Below are 20,000 nucleotides of genomic sequence, written 5' to 3'. Positions count from 1 at the left end.
CTTGCCTGGTACATGGCTATTTCTCTCAGTTTCGCTTCCTCTCTCAGCCAAGATGTCTTTGCTTTGTAAGCTACTTGGCAACCCACAGGTGCTGGTGTGATCTAAAATGCACCATTACTGATGCTACATAAAAAGCACCTGTGCTGGTGCCACATAAAATGCACCTGTACTAGTGGCACCTATAAAGCACCACACTCCACTCCAGTATCCAGTGTAGTGCAACATAAGGCATCAACCTTCAGATTGCCTAGTGTGTGGAATGCAAGCTAAGACATAAAAACAACAATAAACAGAAAAGAGGTGTGGTATTCAGTAATTTGGGAGACATACACATGTTTTGCTAAAATGCCGAAATGATTACATTATAGAAGCAGAAATGTTATGTAATCAAGCACCAGCCTTCATCAGTGTCTTGCAATAAATACAACATTGATAGCGATATATATTGCAGGACACTGATGAGGTGAAGTGCATGATTGCATAATGTTTTTACTATTGTTATGTAATTATTTCAGCATTGAATACTACAAGTGTTTACTGCTTGTTACATATGTTGAGTCATCCCATAAATAATGCAGTTTTTTATACTTCTTTTATTTTTCAAAATTAAGTTAAACAAAGTTCTTTTTTAATCTAAAATATACTCTCCTTCATTTTCTACAATGCTCTTCCATCTACCTGGTAGACTTGCAATGCCCCTCTTCCAAAAATTCAGTTGTCCATGACAAAAAATACTCTTCCAGTACTGTTCTGACCTCATCAACAGAATTCATATTTTTTCTGTCCAACTGATTTTGAAGACTGTGGAATAAATAATAAATCAGATGGGGCAATGTCTGGCGAATATGATGGGTGAGGCATCGTTTCCCATTCAAACTGCTCCAGCTTTTGGAGTGTCATCCTTGTCGTATGTGGCCAAGCATTATCCTAATGGAAGAACACCTTTTGTCTTGAAACCAAAGATGGTTGTTTTTCTTCTAATGCTGACTTAAGCCACTCAAGCAGCTTGCAGTAGATCTCCTTTATTATTATTTGGTTTGGGTTTAAAAGTTCAAAGTGGACTAAACCTTTCATATCCCACCAAACAGATAACAACACTTTAAGTGGGTGAAGACCTTCTTTAACCTGGGGTGCCAGTGATTCTCCTTTCCCAACTCACTGTCTTTGACACTTGACATTTTTATAGAGAACCCATTTCTCATCACCAGTCACTATTCGGTCCAAAAATGGTTCATTCATGAGACATCACAGCAAAGAAGAACATACGTTCACTCTCTGCATGCGATGAGACTTGGAAAATTTATGAGGAACCCATTGACCCAATTTCCTGACTTTGCTGATGGCACACAGGTGTTAGTGAATGGGTGAATAACCAAATCTAAGCTTCTCTGCTTGTTCCCCAACAGTTACAATGGAATTTTGATCTACCAGGGTTTGTTGGACATCCTGATTGAGCTCTACAGATCTTCCAGGATGAGGCTTGTCTTCTAGGCTGTAGTTTCCAGCTTGGAATTTCTGGAACCACCATTGACACTGGCTTACGCTTATTGTCTGATCCCTGTATACTACATTAATATTCCTCACACTTTCTGTTGTGTTGTTGGCTTTCTTGAACTCATAAAGCAAAATATACTGAATATTCTCCTTTGTCACTTCCATTATAGCTTTGAAAAAAATAACTGTTAAAATTAAACTGCACTTTTCAAAAGCTTGCACTGAAAATAAGTACAAGGTAAAATTGCTACCTGCTTTTATAGCAAGTTGATGCAGGTAGTTTGTGCCATCCTCCTCTGACTTTTAGATCATGCAATTGAAAAAACTGCATTATTTACGGGATGACCCAATACATACATATATATATATGTATATTTTTTTCTCTCCTTGTTTTTTCTGTGTCCCTTTCTGTAGAAGAGCCTAGGCTCGAAACATAAAAGACTTTTTCTATTCCTGAGCGGTATACTAATACATCTGTTTGTTTTGTACATCACCTGTCTTTGTCTTTTGTTTTCTTTGTAAACTCTCCCTATATATATATATATATATATATATATGTATCTCTCTATTTATAAACGGCAGATTGTCTGTCTGTATGTCTGTGTGTCTGTCAGGTTGTACCCTCACCCTGACTACGGCTTTCAACCGATTCTGATGAAACTTGACACACATATAGCCCAATGTCATAATTCAAAACTAACGCAGGGAAAATTTTGAAAAGTTCCCCCAATTCTGAGGAAAATCGATAAATTCGTCATGGGGTCGAGAATCTAAGCTTTTTATATGCAACACATTTTCTGTTGTAGTTTTCGCAGTCGTTGCCTACTAGGGGCTCTTACATACCCGGGCAACGCCGGGCTATGCTGCTAGTATATATATATATACAGAAAGGCATGCATACACATATGCACACATGCACACAGCCACATATTCATTAGGTTCTTGCATAGTTTCCATCATCTAAATTCCACTCAAAGATATTTGTCAGTACAGGCCAGGCCTATAACAGAAGATCTTTACTCAATGTTCCCTGCTGTGATATTGAACCTCAGAATATGCCTTCACGTGCCAAACTTCTAAACCATATCTCTACACATATGCCATTATTTCTATATATATATTAGAGACATTTGTTATTACAAGGTAGTAACAATGTGTTCTATTTTAAGCTATCATTATATACTGGCTAATAAAAATATCGGGTACTTTAATGTTGAGACTAAATTACAACATTACTAAAATAAATATATACACTCACTTATTTATTACAAACCAGAAACTTCCTTGCATGCCGCTGTAGAACTTCTGTGTATCCATATGCTTAATATATATATAACTTGCTCTCAGGTAAAGTTTTAATATTTTTACAGAATGCTGATCTTGCAATATATATATATCTGTGCATACACACCCATACCCACACCCACACATAGAGATAAATACATATACATACATATATATATGTATGTATATATATATATGTATGTATATATATATATGTATATATATGTATGTATATGTATATATATATGTATATATATGTATATATATGTATATATATATAAATAAATAAATATGTACATATAAATATATATATAGATGTGTATATAAATAAATATGTATATATATAATATTTATACATATATATATATGTTGATATATATATATATATATATATATATATATATATGTATATATATATATACATACACACATACATACACACACACATACGTACTCACACATATATACGTTTCCAGAGATCTCTTCCACTATAGTGAATATTTGTTGCCTTCTCGAGAAATAAATAGTCAATATATTCCTCTGTGGAGAATATTGCTTGTCTTTCTGCATAATGAACAGTTGTTGCTTTTTTTTTAGTATAGTTCATTTTTTTTTTGTTTTTTTTTTTTGTTTTTCTGTTTTCACAACTGAGAAACGTATTTACTCTCAAAAATTCAGTGTCGTCTAATAGTGAGAATATAACTTGCTCTTTCGCTATTGTCAAATTCTTTGATCTTTTTTTTGACTAAACTGCATTAGCCATTTGGATTTTGTGTTGAATGTGATATTTAAATATTGATGTATGAAATTCTTTGTTGTTGTATCTCTGGACATTTAATCTACCTAATATAATATATGTATATGTTTGGCATCACCAATGTACCAACCTCCAATAGTATCTATTTTATGACTTACTGTACAGTATGTTTGAGGAGGTGGATGAGAATTCTTTAACCCTTTTTCAAATGAAATACATTGTCTGTGTCTTTTAAATTAATTTTAAACATGAAAAGGTGCTGGCATGGCTGTGTGGTAAGACGCTTGGTTCCAAACCACATGGTTCCAGGTACAGTTCCACTACATGGCATCATGAGCAAGTGTCTTCTAGTACAGCCTTGGGCCAACCAAAGCCTTGTGAGTGGATTTGGTTGACGGAAACTGAAAGAAGCCCATTGTATGTGTATGTATATATATATATATATACACATATATATATATATATGTAAACGTGTGTGTGATAGTGTCTTTGTTTCTGTGTTTGTCCTTCCACTATTGATTTGCAACTTGTGTTGATGTTTTTATGCTCCTGTAACTTAGCAGTTTGGTAAAAGAGATTGATAGAATAAGTATTAGGCTTTAAATCATCTACATGCTTGAATCAAGTGGTCCTGGTTCATTTTGGACATTACTTTGACTATGGCAGCTTTCAAAGAATCTTTGGTGTTATGGGTGTGTTCATTGACCTCTCTCTCAACAATGTTCCACATGTAATAGACCAATGGATTAGATGTGGGGAATTAGGAGGACAAGTGTTAGGGGTTATGAAAAGTTTCAGCTATCCATTCCTGTGTTACTAGAGCCCTTTGTGATAGTGCAGGGTCTTACGGAAACACATATGGCCTTCTATTGTATATATTGTCTATCCAGGGCTTGACAATTGTTTCCAGGACCTCAATGTAGGCAGCAGAGTTAACTCTAAAGCCTTGTGGAAAGAAGTAAGGAGGCATCACATGTCCTTCATTGCTGACAACCCTAAAACCATGATAGTTGCATGAAATTTTGTATGCATAACACTTGGAACTTCTGAAGGGTCTGCACATCAGTCATTTCTTCTGTTAACCTTTTGATCTTGGTTGAAGTTTTTCTCATTGGAGAAAAACCAAATCAAATCTTCTGCTGGATTTTTCAGTTTATTTAAGAGCCTTTTAGATCTGATGTAATTATTTTCTTTTGCTTTTTCTGACAAATTGACTTTTCCTCGTCATATAAGATTTATATCTGATGTCTTCGTGGATAACATTTCTGACTGTTCCTTCTAACACATGAAGATCTTTTGCAATTGACCTCATGGACTTTCTGGTATTATAATCAAATGTCTGTTGAACTTGCTGGATAAATTCAGGTTTTCTGATGATTTCAGAGCATTTAGAATGCTTTTTATGCTTTGATACTGGTGATACATTTCCATCTTCAGTCTCTAGCTCCTTACAAACTTTGTAGTCGAAAGATCTGGCAACTTTTAGAAGTCAAGATATTTCTAAATCGTTATGCTCAGCCTTTATAACCACAACAACAGCATGCCTCTTCATTTCTTGAGTAAGCTGAGCGCCTGCAATTATTTTCTGAAACAAAGATTATACAGAGCTAGCAAAAATTCCGCAATGACCCAAAAAAGGTATGTCCTCAAATACCTTATGCACCCTGTATATATATACACACACACATACACACAATAAGCTTCCACACAGTTTACCTTTGCCAAATTTACACACAAAATATTGGTCAGTCTGGGACAATAGTGGAAGATACCTGCCCAAATTGTCATAGTTGGAAAAAGAGCTTCTTAACCACACAACCATGTCTGTGCTTATTAATCTTTTACTTGTTTTAGTTATTAGACTGCAGCCATGCTGGGGCATCATCTTGAAGGATCTTTACTCAAATAAATCAACCACAGTAATACAGTTCTATATTTAAGAGATGAGGAATTATGTACATTATGTACATTATTTACATTTGATGGATATTTGTCCTCATCTTGTTTGTTGTTAACACAACATTTTGGCTGATATACCCTCCAACCTTCATCAGGTGTTTTGGGGGAAATTTCGAACCTGGGTTCTCATTCCTAAGGTACTTTTCGATGTTATTATTATCGTTATTATTATTATTATTATTATTATTATTATTATTATTATTATTATTATTATTATTGTTATTATTATTATTATAACTGATGTTGTTCCAATCAGTTGAAAATGGGTATCAATTAAAGGCTAGTGCATCCACCACCTCTCTCACTCTCTCTAGTGGTCACATCCTCAATGCTTCACGGGGTCAAAGGATAGATGGCCAAGAGGTGTCAATAGTTGTTCATGACTACATAGGTACCTAAAATATATAGTATATGCTACCAAGTCATACATACTTATGAGTGCTGGCTATGTCTTTTGATTTTTACATTTATGGTATATTTTATTATATCTTATCATCAAATGGAAATGAATATTTTGGTTCATAGTGTATCAAACATCTATGTTTTCATTGTTAATATTCTGCAATATGATTTATTATGCTTCGCTGTTTAGTTGTGATATTTTTATACTGGTTAATGATTTAAGATTTATATATTGTTGCTTGTAATACATATGTAAGCTTGATAGACATTTTCCAAGTAGTCAACAAAGATGAATATTTTTTTTCCTTTTAAATGAACAACTCTTTATAATACTATCAACAACTAAAAGTTATGTATTTGCTAAAAGAATGCCTTGATTAATATATATAAAAGTAAACAAAATGATATATTTGCCTTACATCAGATGAGAGAACATATGCAAAATTAAATTTCATTGTTACACATTTTGAAAATGATTAATAAATCTGAACTTTTGTAATCAGCTAACAAAAGACTTTGATCAGTAAACTGTGCAGTAATGTTGTTCAGACATCTGTGATAATAAAAGGCAAAAACAGTCAAATATATCCAAGGCTGCTTTAAATTTCTCAAGGTCTCACAGAACGGCCCCCAAATGCAGTAATGTTGTTCAGACATCTGTGATAATAAAAGGCAAAAACAGTCAAATATATCCAAGGCTGCTTTAAATTTCTCAAGGTCTCACAGAGTGGCCCCCAAATGACTTACTCGACTTCACTAGCTCACAGACACATTGTTTCCTCTCTGTCGCATCTATCATTAACAATGAATGTATCTACTTATCTGGACTGTTAAATTATGCACTACCTCCACAAAATGCATCTAATGGCACCAGCCACTCCTATACTTATCATTTATACTTTGACACTCTCAACAAAGCCTTCACTCTAAAACTTTCTCCTGTGCTTCCTGCTACACAGCCTTATCTTCTGGAACTCATTCCTTAGCTATGCGTTGTTGTTGTTTAGACTCAGATCAACCTTAAATGAATAGAATCAAAAGCACTCCAGCTTTACCATTTCATCTTAAACCAATGTATCATTTGTGTGAGATTTAACTGTTATTTCTTGTAGGGTGAGTGACTGTGTGTGATAGGAGCTCCCAAATTACCAAATTTTTCACTACATGTCGATGCCAGCACTGCCTGGGCCGATGCCAGCGCCGCCTCGACTGGCTTCTGTGCCGGTGGCACGTAAAAAGCACCATCCGAATCGTGTCCAAAGCCAGTGCCGCCTCGACTGGCTTCCATGCCAGTGGCACGTAAAATGCACCAATCCGACCGTGGCCGATGCCAGCCTCGCCTGGCACCTGTGCAGGTGGCACGTAAAAAGCACCCACTACACTCACGGAGTGGTTGGCATAGAAACACTGCAGAAACACTGCCAAATAAGACTGGAGCCTGGTGCAGCCTTCTGGCTTCCCAGATCCCCGGTCGAACCGTCCAACCCATGCTAGCACGGAAAACGGACGTTAAACGATGATGATGTATTAGATTACAGAAAATCAAGGTGAACAGCATTCAAATCTATTTCATGAGTTTGAGATGGTTCGCAAAGGTCATGGTAGCCTCCCTTAATCTTCCGTCTGCTAAATAATGAGAAATACACATATAACATGCTAAAACCTAATGATACAGTAATTGTCACTAAAATCATCATGGAATTAAATGATTCATTAATTAAAACAGTCTGTAAGCACTTCCCAATTTTATATCATATTGTCTTTCTAACCTACTGCTGTACAACTGTGAAAGTGAACATGATGACTATTCAGCACATTAGCAGAGCACAGATAAATTCTTCGAATTGGAGATCTTGTTAGGCAAGTAATGAATGAACCAGTCCCTGATGAAATCCTATTTAAAGTTTGCTAACTATAATTTTGAGTTTAGAGAAGAATTTTGGAAATGAAGCATTCAAACCTCTTAATTAAGAAGCAGCTATGTAAAAGAAATTAAATATAAAAGTATGTATGCACATGTGGTTACACAACACAAATCTATTTATATGATTATATATGTATATACATATATGTATAATTATATGTATATATATACATACATATATATATATATATATATATATATATATATATATATATACATATATGTATATGTATATATATATATGTATATATATATATATATATATATATGTATATATATATATATATATATATATATATAAGTAAACAAATTTATGTATATATGTACATATATGTGTGTGTATGTATAGTTGTGTCAACATATATTATGTGAATATATATATATATATATGTTTATATATATATATGTTATATATATATATATGTATATATATATATGTTTATATATATATATATATATGTTTATATATATATATATATATATATATATATGTGTATATATATATATATGTTTATATATATATATATATATATATATATATAATGAGATTCTTAAACAATTTCAGTTTCGCTGTGATTTTTCTAAAGACATAAATAAAAAAAAAAATGCAAGTTCTATTTCTAGTAGAAGAAAATTGTTATCTCATACACATCTCTGAAAAGACATCTACTCCCTTGCGTTGTTACATATAAGGCTATAATCAAATTAAGATAATATATGGCAACATAGGAGCATGTTCATTTTAACTTTATTTCAAAACTTCTTGCTGTTTTCGCATATTGTACTCATGCATCTTTTAAGAATATTCTGTTGGAGTTTTGTGAACCATAACTGACATTCTTTAACAATCTTTGCAATCCAGTTTTTTTTTTTTCGAAATATATTTATGAACATTAAAATTGCTGTAAGTTAAATGTATTTTAAATGTATTTCAAGTTTTGTAGCTGCACTGATCTTCAAATAATGAAAATAAATCATTCCTCATGTTTTTGTCATATTCTCTCTATGTTTGAAAATACTACACACACACACACACACACACGAATATAGTTCTTCAGTGTGTTTTAAACCATCTTGGCTATGGCCATACTGGAGCACTGTCTTTAGCTTTATGATTAAAGTGGGCAACCGAGTAATGAGTTAAGAAGTTTTCATTGTAATTAAGTAAAATGAAAACTGTGATATTAGGGTAACTATGAAATGTTTATGATAATCTTCCTAATTAAATTGATAACTCTTTTACTCTTTTACTTGTTTCAGTCATTTGACTGTGGCCATGCTGGGGTACTGCCTTTAGTCGAGCAAATCGACCCCAGCACTTATTCTTTGTAAGCCCAGTACTTATTCTATCAGTCTATTTTGCCGAACTGCTAAGTTACAGGAATGTAAACACACCAGCATCGGTTGTCAAGCAATGCTAGGGGGGACAAACACAGACACACAAACATATACACACACATATATACACATACATATATACGACGGACTTCTTTCAGTTTCCATCTACCAAATCTACTCTCAAGGCTTTGGTCGACCTGAGGCTATAGTAGAAGACACTTGCCCAAGGTGCCACGCAGTGGGACTGAACCCGGAACCATGTGGTTGGTAAACAAACTACTTACCACACAGCCACTCCTATGCCTATAAACTTTTTTGTTTTTAAGAAACCTCAAAAATAACGAGTAATATTCATTCCGCCCAACTGGCAAAAATTATTCCTAATCACCCTTATTATTGAATATGCAGTGAACCAATGCTTTGTCTACTGGAAAAACTGCAACCAACAACCGTTGTTCTCATTCTCATTTTTGTTTTTCTTTTTAACAATTTTTTCCCAAACAAGGCTTGAAGCCACTGTAATATAAAGGACTAAAAAGAAGGAATAGATCAGGCCTACAAATTCAAAATATGCTTATTGACAGAAAGCTTAAAGAACTGAAGGACTCAAGTGCTGAATGCAATATAAAATAACTTCAGAATTATTACATTTTATTGGCTGTCAAATCAATGAGGCAGTCTCTATGTAGCTGTCAATAACATCACATCATCTTAAAGAAGGACAAGTTGGATAATGTTGTCTATATTACATTTTCATGACCTAAATAAACCACCAGCTGATTTTCTTCACCATAGGCGTAGGAATGGCTGTGTGGTAAGTAGCTTGCTTACCAGCCACGTGGTTCCGGGTTCAGTCCCACTGCATGGCACCTTGAGCAAGTGTCTTCTACTATTGCCTCGGGCTGACCAAAGCCTTGTGAGTGGATTTGGTGGATGGAAACTGAAAGAAGCCTGTTGTATATATGTATATGTATATATATATATATGTATGTATGTATGTGTATATGTTTGTGCATCTGTGTTTGTCCCTCCCCCTAACATCGCTTGACAACCGATGCTGGTGTGTTTGCATCCCCATAACTTAGCGGTTCGGCAAAAGAGACCGATAGAATAATAAGTACTAGGCTTACAAAGAATAAGCCCTGGGGTCGGTTTGCTCAACTAAAGGTGGTGCTCCAGCATGGCCACAGTCAAATGGCTGAAACAAGTAAAAGAGTAAAAAGAGAGAGTCTTATATACTTTGCAATACCTCATCATTTGTAAACTATCTACACCTTTATCTATTCTCCTAAGAAGTGCTCAGGTGCATAATGTTTCATGGTTGACAATTGAAAAAAAGTACTCGTTATAGGTGCAGGCATGGCTGTGCAGTAAGAGATCTGCTTTACAACCACGTTGTTCCATGTTCTATCTGTGTGTGTTGCGTCTTAGGCAAGTGTTTCTTCTTATAGTCCTGGGCTGACAAAAGCCTTATGAATGTATCTAGTAGATGGAAACTGAAAGTAGCCTGTCTGATATATGTGTGTGTATTTCTGTTCCTTGTATTTCTGTTCCATGTAAAAGCACCATCCGTTCATGGCCATTTGCCAGCTCCGTCTGGCACCTGTGCGGGTGGCACGTAAAAAGCACCCACTACACTCGCGGAGTGGTTGGCATTAGGAAGGGCATCCAGTTGTAGAAACACTGCCAGATCAGACTGGGCCTGATGCAGCCTTCCGGCTTCACAGACCCCAGTAGAACCGTCCAACCCATGCTAGCATGGAAAAAGGACGCTAAATGACGATGATGATGATGATGATGTATTGATATCATGTGATAGATGTAAATGCAAACAACATCGTTTCGTTCCCAATCTTTTGTGGAAACATGTTTGATTATAGCAAAAATATTACCTTATCTGGAAACAGGTGAAGGTTTCCACTAGGAAGGACATCTGGACATAGAAAACCCACTTCAACAAAATCCTGTCCAATTCATGCAAACATGGAAAAGGGATCTCTGTTAAAGACACCCAAGCCTGGGTTGTAGTGTTTAACAGGGTGGAAGATTAAGCCTGTCACCCCATAGCCTCAGAATAAAAAAAAAAATGGATGGCATGGGCATGGCTATGTATTTAAGAAGCTTACTTTGCAACCACGGGGTTTGGGGTTCAGTCCCATTGGGTGGTGCCTCGTACAAGCATCTTCTGCTATAGTCCTAGACTGATCAATGTCTTATAAGAGAATTTTGCAGATGGAGATTGTGTGGAAGTCTATCATATATATATATATATACACATATATATATATATATATATATATGTATATATATATGTGTGTGTGTGTGTGTGTGTGTGTGTGTGTGTGTTTGTAGCTTTGTGTTTGTCCCCTTGACAACTTGTGGTAGTTTGTATATTTCCTCTTACCTCATTGAGCTAAACAACTCATAATTCTAAGTAAATGTATCACCTCATAACATCATCATCATCATCGTTGAACGTCCGCTTTCCATGCTAGCATGGGTTGGACGATTTGACTGAGGGCTGGCGAACCAGATGGCTGCAGCAGGCTCCAATCTTGATCTGGCAGAGTTTCTACAGCTGGATGCCCTTCCTAATGCCAACCACTCCGAGAATGTAGTGGGTGCTTTTACATGCCACCGGCATGAAGGCCAGTCAGGTGGTACTGGCTGCAGCCATGGAAAAATCATGTTTTTTTTTTACGTGTCACCTGCGCACCGGCACAAGTGCCAGGAAAGTGACGCTAGTAACGATCACGCACGAATGGTGCTTTTTACATGCCACTGGCACGAACGCCAGTTAGCTGCTCTGGCAACAATCACGCTCGGATGGTGCTCTTAGTGCTCCACTAGCATGGATGCCAGTCATCAAATTTGATTTCAATTCCTATTTCACTTGCCTCAACAGGTCTTCAAGAGCAGTGTCCAGTGAAGGGAAGGTACACATAAGTGGGCTGGTCACACCCTTGGCTTAGGCCACAACATTATTATTAAATTTAATGTCATGAATTTATACATTAATTTTTTTTGTATGCTGACTGAAAATGAAAATTGCTTCAGTTATAATGTTGTATACATATATTATAGTTGATGAACATTTGATTTTACATGAAGATATTATTAAGTACAATAAAATGAATTAGAGAGAAGTGAAGCTGTCATCTGAAATGATCAGTTTGATATGTAGCTCAAAGATTCTGAGATTGTCTGATGTCTTTGAGAAACGGCAGGAAATATGCAAAGGTGCGTTATTATCATTAGGAAATTTCTCCTTGGAAAATACATTCAGATTGAGACAGAAATCTTGCTAGAAAACATTTAAGTTGAGTGAAGAAGTGAAGTAATCTAAGTTCACTTGAGATGTGTTTTGAAGCCAAGCAGTACACATGGCTGCAGAGTGTGCTTTTAGCTGTAAATTTCATGAAAACTATGTGTTCTCTTCGCTCGTCACATTGCATTTGTTGTGAATGCAGACGAAATGCAGTTTATTGGCATGAATTGGTGAAGTATTCCAAACTTTGAAGATTTTTTTTATTATTATTGTATTTTTTTGTTTCTTGCCTACAAAGCTGCAAATACATTTTGAGAGAAATACCTGTTAAAGGGATGGGCTTCCATATATATTACATTGCAAATATAACAGATGTACTCTGTAGTCCCAAGTTATATTAAGTTGCAAATTGACATACTGGTGTTACAGCTACATCAGCTTACACTTTTAAACTTGAGTTCAGGCATAAGATATTTTCTGCCGTGATACGAAGAAACCAAATATTTTCTTTTTATCAATCTATTAATATTGGGTTTGGCAAGAAGACTGTTTGTATTATCAGAAAACAGTTGGACATATATATAATTGAGATTCTTATTTTTATTGAGCCATATGTTCGGTGTCTGTACTCAGCAGACTTATGATTAAAGACAGTCAAACCATGACCATCCCAGATGTAATGTTTATGGGATAATATTATTGAAAGTTACCTTTTTTTTTTATATATAAGGTGTGACTAATAGAGAATCAGTGGTTATTTCTAGCAGTCCAAGTGGTCCTTATTGTGTGTATAGAAATATATGCATGTGTATATATATACATATACATACATACACACACTCACACATACACACATACACACATATATATTATATATATATATATATATATATTATATATATATATGTGTATATATATATATATATATATATGTGTAGATATATATATATATATATATATATCTATATATATATGTATTATATATATATATATATATTATATATATATATAGTGGCAGGAGTGACTGTGTGGTAAGTAGCTTGTTTACAACACACAGTTCCGGGTTCAGTCCCACTGTGTGGCACCTTGGGCAAGTGTCTTCTACTATAGCCTCGGGCTGACCAATGCCTTGTGAGTGGATTTGGTAGACGGAAACTGAAAGAAGCCCGTCGTACATATATATATATATATATGTGTGTGTGTGTGTGTTTGTGTGTCTATGTTTGTCTCCCCAACATCGCTTGACAACCGATGCTGGTGTGTTTATGTCCCCGTTACTTAGCAGTTCAGCAAAAGAGACTGATAGGATAAGTACTAGGCTTACAAAGAATAAGTCCTGGGGTCGATTTTTGCTCGACTAAAAGGCGGTGCTCCAGCATGGCCGCAGTCAAATGACTGAAACAAGTAAAAGAGAGTAAAAGAGAAAGAGATATGTATATGTGTGTGTGTGTATATATATTTATATATACATGTGCATATGAAGAGAGTGAGAGAGAGAAAGAAAAGGAGAGGGACATAATGATGTTGATTATGTATGTCAACAATATGACCCGAGGGAGTATACCTGATGAGAGTATTCTGCATACTAAATACAAATATAGTAGGGTTTCAAATATTGTGTATAAATGAATGTGAATAAAAGAAGATTGAAATTTTGACACTGAAAAGTATCTTCATTTAAAACTAAGCCAGAAATACACAGTACCAATTCCTTGGTGGAATCTATCTAAGACTTCATTCAAAGATAAGATTTAAACTCTTTATTCTTGAGAATCAAACCTGGTGGCCAAATACAATCTTGGTTTTCATATTTTGTCTTTATTTCAGATTTTGTTATATTCCAAGTTATTCGCTTCTTTGTTCTCCCTCTTTCTATCATCACATTTTCCTTCCTTAATTCTCAGTTAGAATTCACAAACAATTTTATTCTGAGAGCTTAAAAGTGGTGGTGGTCTTACTATGGAATGGCTTTTCTTGAATTATTGAAATAATTTTATTCTGTTGAGGTGAAACTAGAGAGCTATATACGAATTCTCTTATGCAGATTTTGTAACATGCCAGGAAATAAACCTTTTAGTGTTGCATTATAGATATCCCAATGTGTATGTTATGCATATCAAACAGCAAATATGATGTGGGTTTATACTCAGCCGAGTACTTGATTTGAGAACACAAGTGATATGTAAATATATTTATGTATAATGGTGGTACTCCAGCATGGTCTTGGATTTGATGACTAAATCTAACTGAAGAACTGAGGAACTTATTTGGTTGTGAATGTATGTGTATTCATATTGTGTATAATATATAAAGAATGTATGTGTGTGTATATATATATATGTGCGTGTATATATTTACATATGTATATATATATATAGGTATGTATATATATATATGTGTGTGTGTGTATATATATATATATTATATATATATATATGTATATGTATATATATGTATATATATATATATATATATATATATATATATATATATATATATATATATATATATGTATGTATGTATGTATGTATGTATGTATATATATATATATATAGTTTTTGGGAAAGCAAAATTGGTGAAAAAGAAATGTTGGGGATTTAGGTAAGCATGAAATAATAAATAGAAAAATAAAAATCTGTTCATGAAAAGAAAATGTTTTAGTGCAGTTTACCGTAATTAATTTGACATGAAGTAAAATAGTTTAAGTGGTAAATAACTTGAAATTATTTTTGTAGCATAAAATTACATATTGTACAAAATAAATCTAAATATATCAACCAAAACAGATCCAAATATTCAAATTCTCAAAACGCAATCATATTCCTTCTTTCTCCCTCTTTCCTTTTCTATCAACTTCTTGTTCTTCCTTTCTCTCTCCCTCTCTTTTCTTGACCTTTCCTTCCATGTGCCTTCACATACAGTTTTGCAGATACTCAGACATATATATATATTATATATATATATATATATATAATATATATATATATATATATATGTGTACTCAGTTTTATGCATTCATATTCTTCCATATCCACTCACAATCTTGTGTATATGTATTCCACTTTTATCCAGTAATTACTGGTATACCCTGTCTCACATACACATGTACTCTCTCTCTTGCTTTCTTCCTCTCTATTTCTTTCTCTCTCACACACTACACACATGCATGCACACACACACACCACACACACTTAAACTAATGCGAAATTGTAAAAAATAAAATTTAATATTGAGATTCAAAAAAATTGTGATTATTGCCAAAAACAAGAAGAGAAAAAAAATCAACAACTTGTTGTTATTTACTTTTGTAGGTCCTAATTCTTGCAAAATGGAAAAGTTCCTGAAAACGTATGGAAATTCTTTACCTCAAACTCCTTCCAGACAATTGGATACGTGCAGCAGTGCTAGACATACATTTCATTCTAATATAAATAAAAATATATACAGTGATGATATTAACCAAATACCTACCTCAGTTGGCAGTAGAAACTGTAAACTAGTCTTGCAACCTTGGGACCTTCCTACAAGAAACACTTTCAATGTCTCAAAACCTCTTCCTGCACTTCCAAACAACTCAAACAATTAAAATGATAACAGTAATTATTTGAAAAATAAGGATTACAAATGTGTTATAAAGCTTCTTTGATAGTTTTAATGAGAGCAAACTGAAAAGGCTTTAAAATGAATGCTTGTTTATCGCAGTATACGGGTGCTATGTGTAAGTTAACAAATATACATTAAAACTGTTTTGAGAGCCTTTAAACAAACATTATTTCCACCAAGCTATCTGTAAATTAATTTAGATGAATTTTAGAAAAAAAAAATCAATAAAGTCAAAAATAGAAGAAAACTTAATGGATTTTATTTGTATACGAATGTGTGGTGAGTGAGAATTACACACACATCTATGCGCACAACAAACATATATGTATACACATGTATACACATGTGACAATGTATGCATATGGATATAGGTATATTTATGTATAATGTATATGTATGTATGTATATTCACCATACTTATGTAAATAAATACATTTTTATGTATATATTTATTTAAAAAAAAAAAATGTCTATTCACATATAATATATCATACACACATAGGCATATACACCATACACTCATAATATGCCACACATAAGCATTACACAATACACACATAGACATATAGATCATACACATTGACATATACATCAAAACACAGTTTCCAGTGTAGATAGAAAAAATGTTTCAACCAGTGATATTTCCATTTTTAACAGACATTTGCTAATTTGGTGTAGATCTAATTTATTGTCAACAGTAATGTTATTTGGATACATAAAACTTCTTTAATTGGTTTCACTGAGATAAGAGTTTCTTTTTCTGAGATAAATTATATCATCTTCAAGGAAATTCTCTTTAATTAGCAAGTTAAGAGTTTCTAAATGCATATTTTCATAATTTCCTACAGCCGCTCAAAATCTTTACCACTTACATTTAAATAAGTAATAGGTAGTAATCTGGAATCTATGATTATGCCAGCAGCATTTTCTATTTAGTCTCATCATTTGATGTAGCAGACATTTCAAAAGCAGCTAGAATTTAGAATTGTGAACATAGTATATAATGGTAATTTATCTTAGATCTCTCTCTTATTATTTCTTCCAACTTTTCTCCTGATCTTTCTATTATTTCTCAATCATAATATTTGCTTCACATGTGTGTGTACATGTGTATATATATGTGTGTGTTTGTATGTGTATAATGTATGTATGTGTGTAAGTATATATATATATATATAATATATATATATATAATATATATATATATGTATATATATATATATATGTATATATATATATATGTATATATTATATATATATATATTATATATATGTATATATATGTGTGTGTGTGTATGTATACATACATACATACATACATACATACATACATACATACATACATACATACATTCATATGCACATATATGAACATGTATCAATAATGTATATATTTACACACATACATTAACATGCATACATGCATATATACATACATATATTCATGCATACATAGCTATATAGATACCTCAACACTTGAAATATTACTCCTCAACAGATTTTGTTTATTCTATATTTTCTTTTTTTTTTTTACTTCTTTCATTCATTCATTCATTTATTTATTTTTTTAATTATTGGTTGGTCTTGCAGAAGTATAGATCTCACACAATCTTTGTACAGCTGATGACTCCTCCTGAACTCCCCACCTCAAATTACTTACGTATGGAATTCTCCTTTCCAACGTTCAGAGATTTCATTTATAGTCGAAAGTTGTTCATTAGTGGCCAAGCAACGAGACCAATATCTGTAGCTAGGTGCTTTTAATACTCATAAATGTACGCCCTAACCTGCAATGTGATTCATGAACAGATGTACATTCCTATTTGCTTTATTGGAGAACACTAATAACATTGGGTGAAAATATATCAAATCATATTGCCTTGATATTTTTATTGCATTTCGTTACATGGCTAAAAGTAAATCTATTCCTGTTTATGATGGCGTTTGAGGCTTACCATTCATACCCTAATTCATTTATTAATCTTTTAAGACATAATCTACAACTCAGAATTCTAGCTATGGAAACTCTGGAAACATTAACCATAACTATGAAAACAAAAGTATAGGTTATAAATAAGCAATGTAATATTAAAGCAAAGTTTTCAGTTGGTTCAGTATACATTTCTTAAAAGAAAGAAATTTTTAGTACAATTTTATTTGTTTATATCATTCAATTCAAAAATTGTTTGAAAATGTTTGCCTCTGATATTACTATATATTTAATTATATATCCAACAATTTCTGAATACTTGGATATTTTAGTATTCCTAGATAAAAAAAAAAGATATCTATCAACTTAACTTTTTTTTTCATTTTTATCATCCTAGGATAAATTGGTTAAAAACAGTATCCGGATCTTCTTATTTTGGACGAAGATTATGAGAGATTCTTACTTTACAAACTATATAGATATTATATACAATAGATTAAAACACAATTTCCTTTCTCTCTTTCTCCACAAGTTCTTCTTTATTCATTCTGCTTTTACTCTTTCTCGCCTCCCCACCTTGCCATTAATACTATGGATTATCTTAAATTCTCTAAAAGTCATAAAAAATATTCCTATTTAACCCCATCATTTACTTGAGTAATTTCTAGATGAATTAAGTGGATTATATAAAACTTACTTCAGATACCATTTTTTTTTTATCAAAATGCTTGTGTCTCTTTTAATTCTTTGAAGCTGATATTTGTCTCAAAACCATTCTTATTTTCATACGATAAAACATTACTTTAAACAAGAACGCATAACTAATTTTTATTATATCAAATAAAATGCATTTAGTTTGCTTTTTACACTAAAAAACAAATATATATATATATATTTAGGTAATAAAACAATTACTTCTGAAGTAAACATTAAAAAAATAGTATTTTATTAACATGTGAAGACTGTCTTTTAGTTTTCTTTACTAATTTCTTTCATATTGGATGAATAGTTGTTAGAAATTGTGAAGAAAGACAAGACATTGTTTTTGTCTACATCCTTCATTGAAAGATATATTTTCCAGTTGTCTTAGAGCAGTTAGCAAATTTTCTCATAAATGTTCTTTAATATACATATTTGATAACAATACCATTTTCAGAAACCTAATGCTTGAAATTAGCATGTTCAACTTAAAAACTTTATTATTATTATAAACATTAATGAAATGAATCTTTCCTTACATGAGTATGATTGTCCTTTTTGTTGCTAATGACGATAATTTTTTTTTTTTAATGAATTAGCCACAAGTGAAACAATAACATGAACAACAATGTGAAGACTGTTGATTGGTTTGAAGTAGTAATAGAGTTGATTTATATACAATTACTGATTATATTTACATGCTGCATACAATCACTTTTTTTTTTATTATATATTTCTGAATGCTTGCCTCTTGAAGAACCATTTCTTACAATTATAAGTTTTCAGGAAAGCAGTTTCTGAAACTGTATCCTGTGTTGATTTTGATGTTTGATCAGACACAAGTCTAAATTTGTAGTAATGAATGTTTAGTTAATTCATTCAAACTAGTGGTCCTACAGATACTAATTGTGATTCAGTAGGAATGTCGTAATTCAGTTGATCCAGCAGCTAAAGTTAAAAGCCACATCTTCTTTACCATTTCATAAAAAGGATATGTTTGACGATGTACTCTGAGATTTACATAAGGTTGGGATCATCAGAGTTAAGAGAGCTTAGACCATGGATTTACCAAATGAGAGCTGACCGGTGGCTAAATAACAAGAAAATAATATTTATATCAAATCCCCAGAAAGATGAAACGCAAAGGTTTTTAGCATCAGCAGAGTAGGGAGGCATAAAAATAATTCATGCTCTCTTACATCTGCGGCAATTAATTAGCGTTGATATTAAATAAAATCATTAAATAGCTATTTTTCCTTTATACTTTACTTCCAAACATGTGCTGCTGTGGAAATTTTAAATTTCAAATAAAGAAATACAAGAATTTAGTTTATAAACAGAG

At 32.9% G+C, this 20,000-nt stretch overlaps 1 protein-coding gene across 4 annotated transcripts in view; it reads left to right on the top strand.

Moving 5' to 3' along the window:
• LOC115218740 (protocadherin gamma-A11-like) overlaps positions 1-20,000 on the top strand; it is a 335,456-nt gene that overhangs the window by 180,361 nt on the left and 135,095 nt on the right. The window contains exon 3 of one of the 4 annotated variants that reach the window (XM_036508577.1): positions 18,357-18,797. The exons of 2 other annotated variants lie outside the window; for them this stretch is intronic. In XM_036508577.1, coding sequence (XP_036364470.1) covers positions 18,357-18,361 — 5 coding nt within the window. In that variant the 3' untranslated portion in view covers positions 18,362-18,797. Of the gene's footprint in view, positions 1-15,737; positions 16,241-18,356; positions 18,798-20,000 lie in introns of those variants that run through there. One more of the 4 variants, XM_029788642.2, reaches the window with a different exon arrangement.

The sequence above is a fragment of the Octopus sinensis genome, linkage group LG14, assembly GCF_006345805.1.
Source record: "Octopus sinensis linkage group LG14, ASM634580v1, whole genome shotgun sequence".
NCBI classification, from domain to species: domain Eukaryota; kingdom Metazoa; phylum Mollusca; class Cephalopoda; order Octopoda; family Octopodidae; genus Octopus; species Octopus sinensis.
Note: the sequence above shows the minus strand (reverse complement) of the source record. Positions and strands in the feature narration are given on the sequence as shown.